The sequence below is a fragment of the Perna viridis genome, chromosome 2 (assembly GCF_037379345.1).
Source record: "Perna viridis isolate PV_CMFRI_1.1 ecotype Kerala chromosome 2, ASM3737934v1, whole genome shotgun sequence".
Taxonomy (NCBI): Eukaryota; Metazoa; Mollusca; class Bivalvia; order Mytilida; family Mytilidae; genus Perna; species Perna viridis.
In genome coordinates this window covers 39,687,500-39,701,277 of record NC_142446.1, presented here as the reverse complement: position 1 = coordinate 39,701,277, position 13,778 = coordinate 39,687,500, and the positions used below count along the sequence as shown (strand labels likewise).

Genomic DNA, 13,778 nt, shown 5'->3' with positions numbered 1-13,778 from the left:
GACTTCAAAGATGTTCGGTTTACCCAGGTTGAAATACATTAAAATTGATACAAAGGGGCTTCAAGAAGTATCTGGTTTAGACAGGTTTTCGGATTATTCAGGGTTTGATTTAGACAGGTTTCACTGTATATAAAGTAAGCAATTACAAGACCTTTCAGACGACCTAATTTAAATTTCCACAAAAGCCACGGTTTAACATGGCCGCCGTCGGAAAATGAAAATTATTCATAAAAATAGGAAAAAATAGGAAAATGATCGTGAAGACTTGATTTTATACCCTTATTTATTGGCATACTTATCCATCGTACTTTACGGGTATTTATACTATGTATAGAAGTGTATTCCGAGATACACGAGACAAGTCGAGGTTCTATTTATCACCACAAACAAATAGGAAACGTTGATTGCAGTTTTTATGTAACTATTATGTTCTCAAAACGAAACAGGAAAACATAATTCTATTTTGTCAGTTTCGTCTTCTTATTAGGCACCGACCACTTTTATATTGAAGGTGGGCCTGGGATATTTTTGAAAAAAATATATTAATTTCAATTTGAAGAAAAATAAAAAAAAAATTTTTTGTGCATGGCAAGAAAAAAAAGTTAAGTTCCACAATGGTAAAAAAATAAATAATGTTGTATTCTGTTTTCGATGATAAAAGAAAAGTTTAGGTACAAAAACTACCACTAAACATTATAACTAATTTAGATTTTATTTCCATCAGAGAAAAGATTAGAATACCAGGCCGTCCGATTATTAATCATTGTGGACATTTCGTAGACTTCTTGACTAATTTTTGCTTCCTATATTAAAAAAACAAGGAACTTATGTACAAGACAGCTCGGAACTTTTACTGTTTCTATATATGACAACAACTTTCCTGTGTTCTTATGTCATGACAAGCATGTATACAACATGTGATTCAACTAATTAAGGCGGCTGAAAACGTTCATCTTGAAATGAAAAAAAAAGAATATGCTACTGTGAAAGTACTATTGTTCTCTTAAAGCACCAATTTTCGTGGTTTTCGTGGGAAGGTCAAACCACTAAATTTAGTTCCAAACGAAAAAGAGATTTCAATTGAAGTGTATACTGAAAAATCTCACAACCGCGAATTCAAGAATCCACGAACTTGTGTTTCTTCCCTATTCTTCGAAAATTGGTATCCACGAATTAAAGTACTTTCACAGTATACTTTTGATTAGTGAGAACTTACTTCTAATATAAAAATTAGTTATATTATAATTACTTCTTTATAAGATGTGCAACGGGGACAGTCCCTAGCCTTGACATATGCGACATACAAGAGTAAGAACTTATTAACTTTATAGTAGAAAAGTTTCTGAACAAGCACAACATCATTAGTTCAGAGATGATGTCTTTAATGGGTCTTTTGATAAGCTTCAATTGTTATTTAAAATTGCTAATAAGAACCTGAACTACTCAAATTTACTTATACGCTATCTAAGTCATCAGTATTTTTTTTTATAGAAAGTGCAATTAAATCCAAATGGAATAGGGTGAAACCTTACGACACTTAAGACTTAACAGTAGTAAAAGTAGGCCAAATCATCACTCGTCGAATGGAATCCTGCGGGAGAAAGAATTATCGTGGCAAGATTTATGTCAAAGATACAAAAAGTAACATTCTTTCAATGCTAAGCTCCTAACAACATAGCAGAGGAAGAAGACAAAGAGGAGTTTTACAACCAGCTCCAAGCTACCCTAGATTGAACAACACCACGAGGCATCTTGATTGTAATGGTTTCCAAAGTTTAAAAAGATAATACAGAAAAAGAACTCATCACGGGGGAAGAAGGAATGAATTTGTAACATCAAAGAAAATGGAGAACTCTTTACTCCCAGAACGGTCTAGTCATAAGAGGTACGACATTCCCGTTCCCTCACAGGATATAGACAAAACAATCTGGGTATCTCAAGAAACGAAAACTAGAAACCATATAGACCATATAACAGTCGTAAGGAGATGGAGAAAGAGCATGACAGACATTAGAGCTTATCGAGGTGCTGATATGGCATCCGATCATCAACTTGTGGTGGCTAAATTTAAGATCAAAGCAGGAATACAAGTCATGGTTACCTGACGATAAAATCGAGACAGCTGAGATGCGTAGATCTGTTAAGATACAACTTGACCAAGTCCAAACAAGATTGCAGAAAGAATGGTTAACGAGGGAACACATAAACATTAGGAAAGAAGTAAAGAGAAAGACCAGACAGGATAAAAGAGCCTACATCTACGAGCTCGCTTCAAAAACCAAGAATGCAATGGGCAAAAATGACACCAAAACTGTGTACAACATCACATGTCAACTGACAGGTAGAAAGACCAACTGTACACATCCAAACCAGTGAAAGACAAAGATGGCGATGTGATGAAAAACCTAGATGGACCACTTTTAAATGGAGAAGATATACAAGATGCTCCTAATCTATCTCCTAAAGAAGACCTTGATGTTAATACTTGCCCAATCACGAAGGATGAAATCATCAAAGCCCTATGGAGAATCAGGACAGGAAAAGCCACAGGGCCGTACCAACTTCCATCTGAGGTCTTGAAGATCAACCTTGAAAATACCTACGACGTCTTGATTGGTTGATTGATTGTTGGGGTTTAACGCCTGAGCAGCAATAATTCAGCTATATCCAGGCGATGAACATGAAATAGATGATAAAATGAGCATGAAATGATGATGAAATGAAAAATGAGATGGGACAGAACGACAACGTGGTCGCCAAATTTTGATTGCCATTGGAAATTGGGAGAAGCGAGTAAAGTCGGGCAATTTAGCCTTATTTGGTGGAACCAATGGTTCCTTCTCCACAGAAGGGTAATTCAACTTGCGAGGAACGTGGCACCTTTTCAAACACGTTGCACTACTATGGTTTGCTGTCAAGCTTTTCGTATTATAGCCTGATAGCCCTAGCATGTAAAATGACAGGGTAACCCAATTCCACCACCTGAAGCACACAACCCAGTTGCTCTGTGGGCAGAGCGCCCTAGCCCCCCTTCCTGCCGCTAGGATTCTGAGCACTATTTAGTTGCCTTTTAAGACAAGCTTAGTGCTGCTGCGGGCCTATTCTTTTGACACCTGGACATGCATGGGGCCCTACATTATCTTGCATAAGCTGTTTGAAAACATCTGGTAAACAGTGAAAATCCCTGAGGAGTGGAGTTTAGGTTACATTATTAAGCTTCCAAAGAAGGTAACTGCCAAAAACTGCAGAGAAATTCAGCTACTCTCCAGATTCCAATGCGGCCAATCATGTATTGACCAACTTGCCACGTTACGGGTCATCATGGAGCAGTCCATAGAATGGCAATCGCCCCTCTACAACAACTTTGTGGACTTCAAGAAGGTCTTCGAAATAGTTGACAGAAATACACTTTCAAAGGTACTAAGATACTATGGAATCCCTGTTAAATAGTAAAAATTATCCAAGGACTCTACAAAAACACCAAATGCCAAGTCATCCACAATTAAACACTCTCACCAACCTTCAATGTACATTCAGGAGAACGCCAAGATTGTCTCCTGTCACCCCTTATTTTCAATATAAGTGTGCAAGCGTTTTAATTAGATACAATATACAATCATGAATTTACTCATAGATTGCCTAATTGATCTTTTTTGCTAAAAGTACGATGTATACCAGGTGATCAATCTAGATTGGCTATGCATAATTGATTGTGACGTGGGCTGCTTCACTACACTGGTTTCAGACTTTCCCGTACAATCGCAGGGGAAGCTTATCGGTCTGCACGAGTCCCAGACTTTCTCGTGATATCGCAGGGAAAGCTTCCTAGTCTGCACAAGTTCCAGACTTTCGTGTGCTCTGTTATAGTTCAGAAAAAAAAAGAAGCAGCTCATCTTCTAATTGCTGGCTACAGACAAAGCCATGTCGTGTTTAGGCCGAGTAAATTTCATCCAACCCTCACCAAAAATATGGGGTGGTTGGGAGGATTTTATTTTTTTTATTTTTTACTCCTTACCAGATATTTGCTAGCCTACTTTTAGCTATTTAATGTATAGACATGTTATAAATCCATAGCCACATCAGTTTCAGAGAAGAAACATTATTTTGGTCACCAAGAATTGAAAAGTCTGTATGTTATAGTGCCTGAGTACAAGAAAAGAATGTGAAAAAAAATCCTGATTTTGAAATTCCCGTCCCATTTTATTTTTAAAAAATGTCAATTTTTAGGAGCGGGAGGGAATGTAAATCTAATTAATTTTATTTTTGTCTTAACAAGAATAAAATATACTATTGAACAGAATCTTTACTGTCACATGCCCTGCCTTGATATTTATATAATATTATCCAATTATTCCTATCGTAAAGTTGACTGGCGAAAAAAAAAATTAAATGCCATATTTATGAAAAAAAATATAATTCATTTGGTATTAAAATAAAGAAATAAAATAATATTAAAAAGCACAGAAAAAATTATTTAGCAACATTGAAAATCCCAGGCCTCTCCTTTGTAAAAAATGGTCGGTGCCTTATCATTACAAGTATTCGGTCTCTCAAACATTTCTCCGGGTTCATGAAAAAGGGGGGGGTGCAGACTGTTTTTACATTTATCCCAAATTTTGCATTAAAATATCATTTTTTCCGGCAAAAGGGATCCAATCCCTGGAACCTTCCCCTGGATCCACCAACGACACTCAAAGAAAATCATGTATTCAGGCAGTCCGAACAAATACAGGTCCGAATTATCACTAATTTTCCCCAACTATTTATCTCCCTTTTATTTATATTCCGCCTCCTTCGAATTCGGAATTCGGGTTCATAATGTAATTTATATAATTTTAATTTACAGGAAGAATAGATTATGAAAGAAGTTAGGTTTTCAAATGTCCTGAATATCCCAGAGAATCACATAAAATGGATGTCGACCTCTCGAGCCAAATGTTTGGTGAGTTGAATTGACAAACTGAAAGATAAATACCTCCGAACCGAAGTCAATTTAGTTTCACTTTCACTTTCCACATTCGTCCAGCAGTATAAAATACACTCCCTGATGAATGATTTTTGTGCAATAATTCGTGGAAAATCAAGATAACCTTTATTCTTTGTTTTATTTACAGGAATAGGTCAAAATAAATAGGCAGTGGCTCTCAATGCTTGAACGGGGAGCGACATCAGGCTAATGTCTACACATCTGGTTTGCTTAAAAAACACAAGGAATCATCGCGGAAATGCACTATTCCTTACGGAAATGTTGTCGAACTTGTCCACAAGTGTACGACTAGTAATTTAGACACGAACTGTGTTCTCATTTAATAAACTGAACAATTTTCTGTTCGTGTTATACTAGTTTGACTGCATATTTGATAGTGGGAGCAAGCCCCTGTGCTTGAATGTGGACAGGTTTTATGTTGGTCTGACACAGAACAAGTCACAGAAGTTATGATGACTGGCGCCAAAGTCGATGCATCATCTTAACCAGATGTTTAAAAAAAAATATTTAAATCTTGGCCAAAAATATATAGATATCCCATATGTTAAAAACCACATGGGGTGTTCTTAAAATTTTAGTTTCTGCAAAGAAGGACCAGTGTGAATGGATTTGTTTCACATTTGCCATCTGAAATGGCAGCATTATGATTTAAAATGTGCCGGAGAGAATCACATGCCAAAACAATCTTTCTCCATGTGTAAACTTTGTTTAAAATAGTCTTTCAAATTTGTTAAATGTATATTTTGTATTAATTCTGAATGAATATTAATTGTTATTTATTACTTCAGTTACGATTTATATTGCATTTGTATCATTTTATAAATAATTGTATAGAAAGAATATCTCACTATTTCCTCATTACTAAAGTAAATGAACCATTTCTGTCATGATTCTATGCGTTATTGACTCAAACTGAATGTGTGTGGACAATTATCCTGAAGAGGCTCCCCGTCCAGGAATGCATGGATGAGCAGCCACTGCCAAATGAATAATGTTTCTTTTGTATTTCTTTCTCAGAGAGAATATGTATCCTGGTGTCATCAGTTCTCGATATCATAACAATTTTTTTTACCTGTACAGAGTATGTTGAAGTACTTGTTGAATAGTTACAATTTAAAGTCATTAAATGAACTGATCTTTGTTTTTATTTTCTCAGAATATTGATGAGATTGCATGTTTACATTGTGAGATGACATAATTGGAATGTGAAAATAAAGAAAAGAAAAGAAATAATTCAATATATTTTCATCGATATTTCTATTTTCAGGGTCCATATAATAACACTCCAGTGAATGTTATAATTAATTAACTTTGATATGGCTAAAACAATTTTAATCACATCTTATATTTTTTAATTTGCTGTTATGTAGCGTTCCAAGCAAAGGAGCAAAGATATACAGGGTTATTTGTATTAAAATTCACCAAAAAGAAATAGGCTTTTCATACTATTGCTCATCCTCCCAAGTCAGGGTTTTGAGTCCACCCTCGTTCCCTCAAACCCCTCACATCTCTCATTCATATTTAGCGGGTATCGTTCAGCGCCATCTAGTGAGTAACCTAACTTTAACCCGGATCTAAAATCCAATCAAATCACTCGTAATAGAAATTCTTCAATATAACTTACAAAATGGCTACATACACATAACATCATTTTTTCACTTAAGACTCTGAACAGAATCTACAGTTATCATTTTTTGGTCATATTGAATCATTTGTGACATCTTACAACTATCAGTTACTCGTTTCATTGTTTACCTTTCCAGATATTTTATGTCAAATCAATTTTTATTGCTGCTTCGCACACGGAGAAGCAACCAATAGGAATTGACTGGGCAATACCCGCTAAATATGAATGAGTGATGTCAGGGGTTTGAGGGAGCAAAGGTGGACTAAAAACCCTGACTTGGGAGGATGACTATTGCTATTCTATATTTCTTAAGACATTGATAATGTCATGAGAATGCTTACCCTACCGGTGCACCTGGTCCATGCTCCCAGTTTTTAGTGGCGTCCGACTTGCTTAATTACTTTTTTACTTTGTTTGTATTATTTTAGTTACTTTCTTTCTTGTGATTGTCTGTTTTCCATGTCTGGTCTTTGTCCCTGGTATACATTCTTTTGATTTTGGCTAGAATTTTGGTTCTCTTGATTACTCTGTCATGATGTTTTTAACTGTTTTGGGTAAGAAATAATATGATACGACCAGAACTGCACACCATACATTTTTTTTACTGATATGCCTATATCCTGACTGCGAATGATTGCTGAATATATTAACTACAACTTACAGTAAAATTTGTTTACATTCAAAATGTATGATGGGAGAGGTGGGCACTTAAAGTATGAACTGTTTTGGGTCTAAGAGAAAGGTAAGAGGTAGGTATTAAATTTTATTGACATTATACATACCTTTATATGCTAAATGGCGAAATCAAAGCCCAATAGAAGAGAGAAAGTGTTCAGTAGGTTAATTCCTGGTGAATAGACGACAAATGCGATTTCACGTTTTATGTCAAATTGCCTATGCGCATTGCTATGGAGAACTCATGATTATCGAGAACAGATGAATGCAAGATAGATAAAATTTTTTAAGTTTTTGTTATTGTCTATAAAATATTTAGGGTCAGCACCTGAGATGGAGGTAGGGTCAAGAAAATAGAAACACAATTAATCCATTAATATATTTTAGGTTTCAGTTTCTGTAGCTATTTTCTGATTTGATTGTCTATACTGTGTGGGAAAATCGGAAAATATCTGTGGATACTTATAAATCCCAAAAGGAATGACCTTAATTAACAGTTATTATTATATACAGAATTTGAATTACTTGACTTTTTTTTAAATGTGCGTTGCATAGTCATAGAATAAGACATCACAATTTTCAGTTATATCAGTAAAAATCCTGTTATTTTTTATTGTCAGTATGTTAATTAATTTTGTATGAATTTGTCTAATTTTTAATGAATTGCAATCAAACATGCAATTTCTAAAATATTCATAAAAATTAGTAAAGTAATGTGAAATAAAAAAGTTTTGATACACACTAAGTTGAAATCTCTTGCCTTTCAAGAAGTATTTGCAAATTTAGGAAAGCATTGGGTATGCCCCATTTGCCCTTTCTGGCTGGAAACGGCCCACACAAAATTGTGTGGTTTCTTTAACATATGACCCCTGCAGATTGTGAATATCTTTGAAAAGATCCTAAAAATGACTCCTTCTCAAAATGTCCTCCTCAACTAATTTATATGCATTCATTGTTAATGTACTTGAGATTCAAATCCTTGGATTAATCAGGGAAGGTATTTAACTCTTCTGAAATACAGTGTTAAGCCTAGGTGCCAAATACAATAACACTTCCAACAATATCACAAGCCCATTAGGAAATTCCTTGTCAGTCCATTTGTCTGTGTCCTCTGACCTTGTAAGATTAAATCTTAGAATACAACGTGGATTTAGAAGAAAACTTACAGGAAAGATATATCATATGATGAATCATGATGTGCATGAAGAAAGATGCAAATCCAACTAAATGGTTTGACATGTTAAACCTTGTAAATGCAACTCCTTCTAAAGCTGTCAATTGATTATGATGTCAGAATTTTTATAGGAGAATGAAGGAAGATAATTTATTGTACGTAACATGCTAAGAAATATTCAAAATATATGGTTTAAGATGTTAAAACATGTAATAAAAATGTATTCCTGGATTAAAGTTCCACTCAAGTAGTAATAGAGATAGGGAAAGTGTTTTGAAAATATGATGTGAGTGACAATAAACCAGTTGAAAATATTTTTAGTGGAATTCAGCTGAACTGGTTTGCTTAATTTCATTACTTTCCCAACCTAAGATACCACTACATAATATTAGGTACAACTTTTATTATGAGTGTAATTTTCCGAAAGATATTAGGTAGTTTAGAAAGTCAGCAAAAATTTGGCTGATCATCCTTTACTTTACTTGCATGCTTCTTAGTTGGACTTTTACTTATCTCACCTGGAGTTTTATTAAAAAAAATTTTTTAAGGTTCCAGCAGACTGGTTGCAATGTGCTGTTGAGAGAAAGCTGTCTAGTTACAGCTGGCAGAATGAGTTATCTTCCTTGGAATGTGAGCAATATCTTGCCTTTTCAAAGATCAAAGTTCCACAACCATGGAGGAGAATAACCATCAAAGTAATTTTGAAATCTGAAGAGACTGCTGATGGGTAGGTACAAATTTTATTAAACTTTTGCCAAATCTTAATATTTAAAATTATTGAAAATGAATAAACAAAAATGCACATGCAATTCATTGTGACATTCAGCCTTTCAAAATGTATGAAGACAAAACTCAGAATTTTTTTTTATAGAAAAAACTATGTAAAGCATGTAATGCATGGTTTTAGCATGATTTATTTCTTTAAACATGATTTATATTAGCTTATTTTAATTAACCACTGACTTGTAAATTGATTAATCAATTTTTGGGTTGAGATCTTCCTATATATTTAATTCTGATGCTGCTTATTAGAGGTTACTCCTTGAAACATGTGTGCAGCATAACACAATTAGCAATATACATATGACTAATATTTTCTTGTACTAAACTTGTATTGTATGGTACCAAATAGTAACTATTGATCTGGATACCTACATTGTAATTTAGATTCAAATGAACTTTCATTTTGAAATTAATACTTGAACTAATTTACACACATTTGAAATTTAATTGTGATCAAAAACTTAAATAATGATAAAAGATGATTTTGACTGTTTTTTTATTATCTGCATCACCATTGAAAGCAGTTTTACATGTTGTAGCCACTCAACTTCCTCCGTCCATCAAGCTTTGGGTATTTACAAATAGTATTGAATCAATATTTTTGCACAGTGTTTTTATACATATTAAAGATGTTCACCTTGTATTATGGAGAAATTAGATTGATTTTTTCCTACATTCTTAGCCATTTGTTCAGGAGTATATGCTTTCATTAGTACATGTACATGTACATTTCTTGTGACAATGATAACCAACACTGTAGCATTTTAACTTGCTTTAATGTATTATTTATATACATATTGAAGATACATGTACTTCTGTGATGACAAATATATGATAGTAACACAGGTCCAGACATGTATTGTTCTTGTTCTTCATGCATTCTTTCAACTCAGTAAGATAGAACAAAACTGTAAATTAGTAAATCACAAATTATAAGAACTTCAATTTTTTCCTGTAATTCAAATGTCACAACTGTTCCATTTTTCCTTCAGGTGATTCTTATTGTCATTTTAAGCTTAAGAGAACAGGTTTGTTTTTATTTTATCTTGTTTGTTGATGTCATTGCTAAACTGTTCAAAGTGGAGACACTATTTGGACAGATAACTGTCATATTCCATGATGTCTTATTTGAGAAAACTAGTTGTAACCTAATTGATAATAAATATTGTGGTTTGTTGCCAATTTCAGACCATCAGATGCTATAGATGATGCATGTGATGAGTGTAATTCTTTATCTGCCCATTTGAGTAATGTCAGCAAAAAAAGTTACCAACAACAATGGAGTAAGGCATTTTATGCTTTGCATGGAAATGGGACATCAAAGACACACGCAAAGGTGATATATACCAGTTTTCAATTAAAAAAAAGGAAGTTTTTTCCACAGGCATTAATTTGGCAGTTTCTGGCAATGCTTTAGTTGAATTTTTGTTCCTTCTGAAACTCCTTTTGTTAAAATACATTGAAAATACCCTAATAGCTACTTATTCGTTTTGTTGTTGTTGGGATTAACAGAATGCAGATTGTATCATGTCTTTCTTTATTATTTTCAACTATAAAATTGCTGGTAAAAAAGTTATTTTTCAAGAAATGTTGGACTAATGATTGATTTCTTCACCAATCCTAGAAAACATCAGATTTTATTTTATTGCTTCATATTTTCAGTTACAGAGATCTGAAGTTATACATCAGTGCCTGGAGAGATTATTCCCAGAACAAATGGCAGATTTACACAACACTAGTAGGGACACTAATAATACCATCAGATCAAACATAGTACCTGTTATTAAGATATTCCAGTCTGAGAAGGCATTTTTTGTGATACAACCACTAGCACTGTATAACATTAAGAATGTTACTTCTTACAGTCCTACAATTTTTAAATCATCCAGTATTAAACCATTGTTCATATTGTACCAGCTTTTAAAGATTTTCCGAGAGCTCCATACTTTGGGTATTCCTGTAGGGGAGATAAGCTTGAAAGATATTCTTTGTGATGAGAAGTTATGGATATTGATATCTGGTGTGCAGTTTGGAAAAATTTTACCTGCATTGCAAGAAAAATATGGTGCATTTCAAAATAAAAACGATTATGAAAAGACTGATGATAATAGCAGCACTAGTTTGAAAGGTTTAGTTGACGAGAATCAGGTAATTGATTCACTAGCACCTGAACTTTGCCTAGAGGACTTATGTGAAGAAAGTCATGCAGTGGTCGAAGCAAGAGGATTTCTGCTGTCAGATTATCAAACAAAATACTCTGTTCACAACTTGCCAATTTTAGTAGATGATTGGGTTCACAGACGGATAACAAACTTTAAATATTTAATGGTTTTGAACCATTTAGCTGGCAGGCGGATGTGTGACCCAAATCACCATCCAGTTCTGCCATGGGTTCTTGAGTTTTCTTCTGAGGATAATTCTTTCCTTTTAAGAGATTTAACAAAAAGTAAATACAGACTAAACAAAGGTGATAGTCAGCTAGATTTGACTTATGAATCTTTTTTAACAAACATTCCTCATCACGTATCAGATGTTCTGTCAGATATCACATATTATGTCTACAAGGCAAGGAGGACACCAAAAACAACACTATGCTCACATGTGAGACCAAAATGGGTACCAAATGAGTACCCTAGTAGTATGGCTAGAATGTACATGTGGACTCCTGATGAATGCATTCCTGAGTTTTTCACTGATCCATTAATATTTACTTCGATACATGATGACTTGGATGACATAGAACTTCCTGTCTGGGCTAAAACACCAGAGGAATTTATTGCTAAACACCTGGAGGTTTTAGAGAGTGACAATGTGTCAGAGTCATTAAACCATTGGATTGATCTTACATTTGGATACAAGGTAAATAATGAAAGATTCTAATGTATCATTCATTGTGACTTAAAATTTCACAAGATAACATAGTAAATTTCAAGGTATGAATTCCACAATTGACCTCAATATTTTTTTTGCATTTATCACCTGAATTAAGTCATCTGTCGGTGAATGTTTAAAAGGACTACTAGACCTGACCAGTACTTAGGCACAAACCATTTTCTTATGGTGGGTGGGGGGGGAGGGGGCTGGGATTTTTTTCCAAAAAAAATATTAATTCAAATATTGATTAAAAAAAAAAAATAAAAATATTTTGAGAAGAGCTGAAAAAAAATATTAATATAGAATTTTCAAAAAAAAAAATAAAAAAAAAAAAAGATTTGAAAAATCTGAAAAAAAAAAGAAGAAGAGGAGGAAGAAGAAAATGAAAAAGAAGAAGAGGAAGAAGAAAATGGAAAAGAAGAAGATGAAGAAGAAGAAGTATGTTCAGTGCATTAAATATAGTTATTAAATTTACCATGTGTTAACTTTTTTTAGTTTAGTTCTTATATGGGTCATGTTACTCATGTTTTTTAGTTCTTTGTTGATTTTAATTTTGTGTGTGCCTTATATGCATTTGTATATATGCATGTTGGTTGTTTTATCTGATTTGCAGGCTACCGTTCATTGAAGATATATAGGTCGCCTTAGGCTGTCGATTTTCCATTCCTGGTTGAGTGGTTGTCTCCTTGACATATTCCCGATTTCTATTCTTTTTATACTATGGATTTGTAATCTCTAGATTATTTTCTGTTTTTTTTTTTGCACCTAGCCTTTGTACATGTAATATACAAAATGATTGTACCATAGATTTAATAATTGGATATGAACTGAACACAAAACCAATAATACCAAACACAAAACTGAAAGAAAAACATAACACTTTAATATTTCAAAAGAAAAAACAAAAAAGTAGATCACAACATATGATTTTGACTAGAAATGAAGGAAAATATTGTAAATGTCTAAAACATAGTCTTCCAAGCAATGCAAGACAATGGCGGAACATAAACATATTTTTGAACATTTTCTTTATCTGTTGGTTTTTTTTTTTACGAGGAAGCGGAAAATATTGTCTGTTTGAACTTTGTTTTGTTTTTCTGGTCTACCACATTTTAAAACTGCTCGAGCTTTCCTCTTCTCTACTTTTTTCTTGTTTTTTTGTGTGTTTTTCTTACAATCCCCTTTTCTCTAGCTGAAACACCAGACCTTTCAGTGATTTTTTTCTTCATAATTATATGTTCAGCTTTATTATATTAAATAGTTAAGTTTAGCTAAGATGATTGTCACGTAGCTTTTACCTATGTTTTATTAATATCATTTTATACTTATTCATGTATACATATATTATGGTGTAATTTACATTATAGAACTATTACTATTGACGCTAAATGTCTCTAGGGATCATTTGTTATCACTGTTCAAACCTGATATTCTCTGAAACAAAACAAAAATAATGCAAAAAGATTTTTGAGTATGTATTTATGTATGATTTTTTCAGGTATTTCTTGCTTTCAATAACATACGGAAATGGAGGACATTTTAATTGCAACAGGAAAATTCAAGGATCTTGGTATCTTTATGATGGTCTAAGGGACTACCATAGTGCAGGATCTGGCCTACAGAAACTATGCTCACCAAAACCAAGACAAGGCTATAGA

At 33.5% G+C, this 13,778-nt stretch overlaps 1 protein-coding gene across 2 annotated transcripts in view; it reads left to right on the top strand.

Moving 5' to 3' along the window:
- Positions 1–4,777: 4,777 nt before the first annotated feature.
- Positions 4,778–13,778, top strand: part of LOC148625008 (WD repeat-containing protein 81-like) — a 28,691-nt gene continuing 19,690 nt past the window's right edge. For both annotated transcript variants that reach the window (XM_088568194.1, XM_088568193.1), the window contains exons 1-4: positions 4,778–4,942; positions 9,012–9,190; positions 10,435–10,582; positions 10,909–12,105. In XM_088568194.1, coding sequence (XP_088424320.1) covers positions 4,859–4,942; positions 9,012–9,190; positions 10,435–10,582; positions 10,909–12,105 — 1,608 coding nt within the window. In that variant the 5' untranslated portion in view covers positions 4,778–4,858. The remainder of the gene's footprint in view (positions 4,943–9,011; positions 9,191–10,434; positions 10,583–10,908; positions 12,106–13,778) is intronic.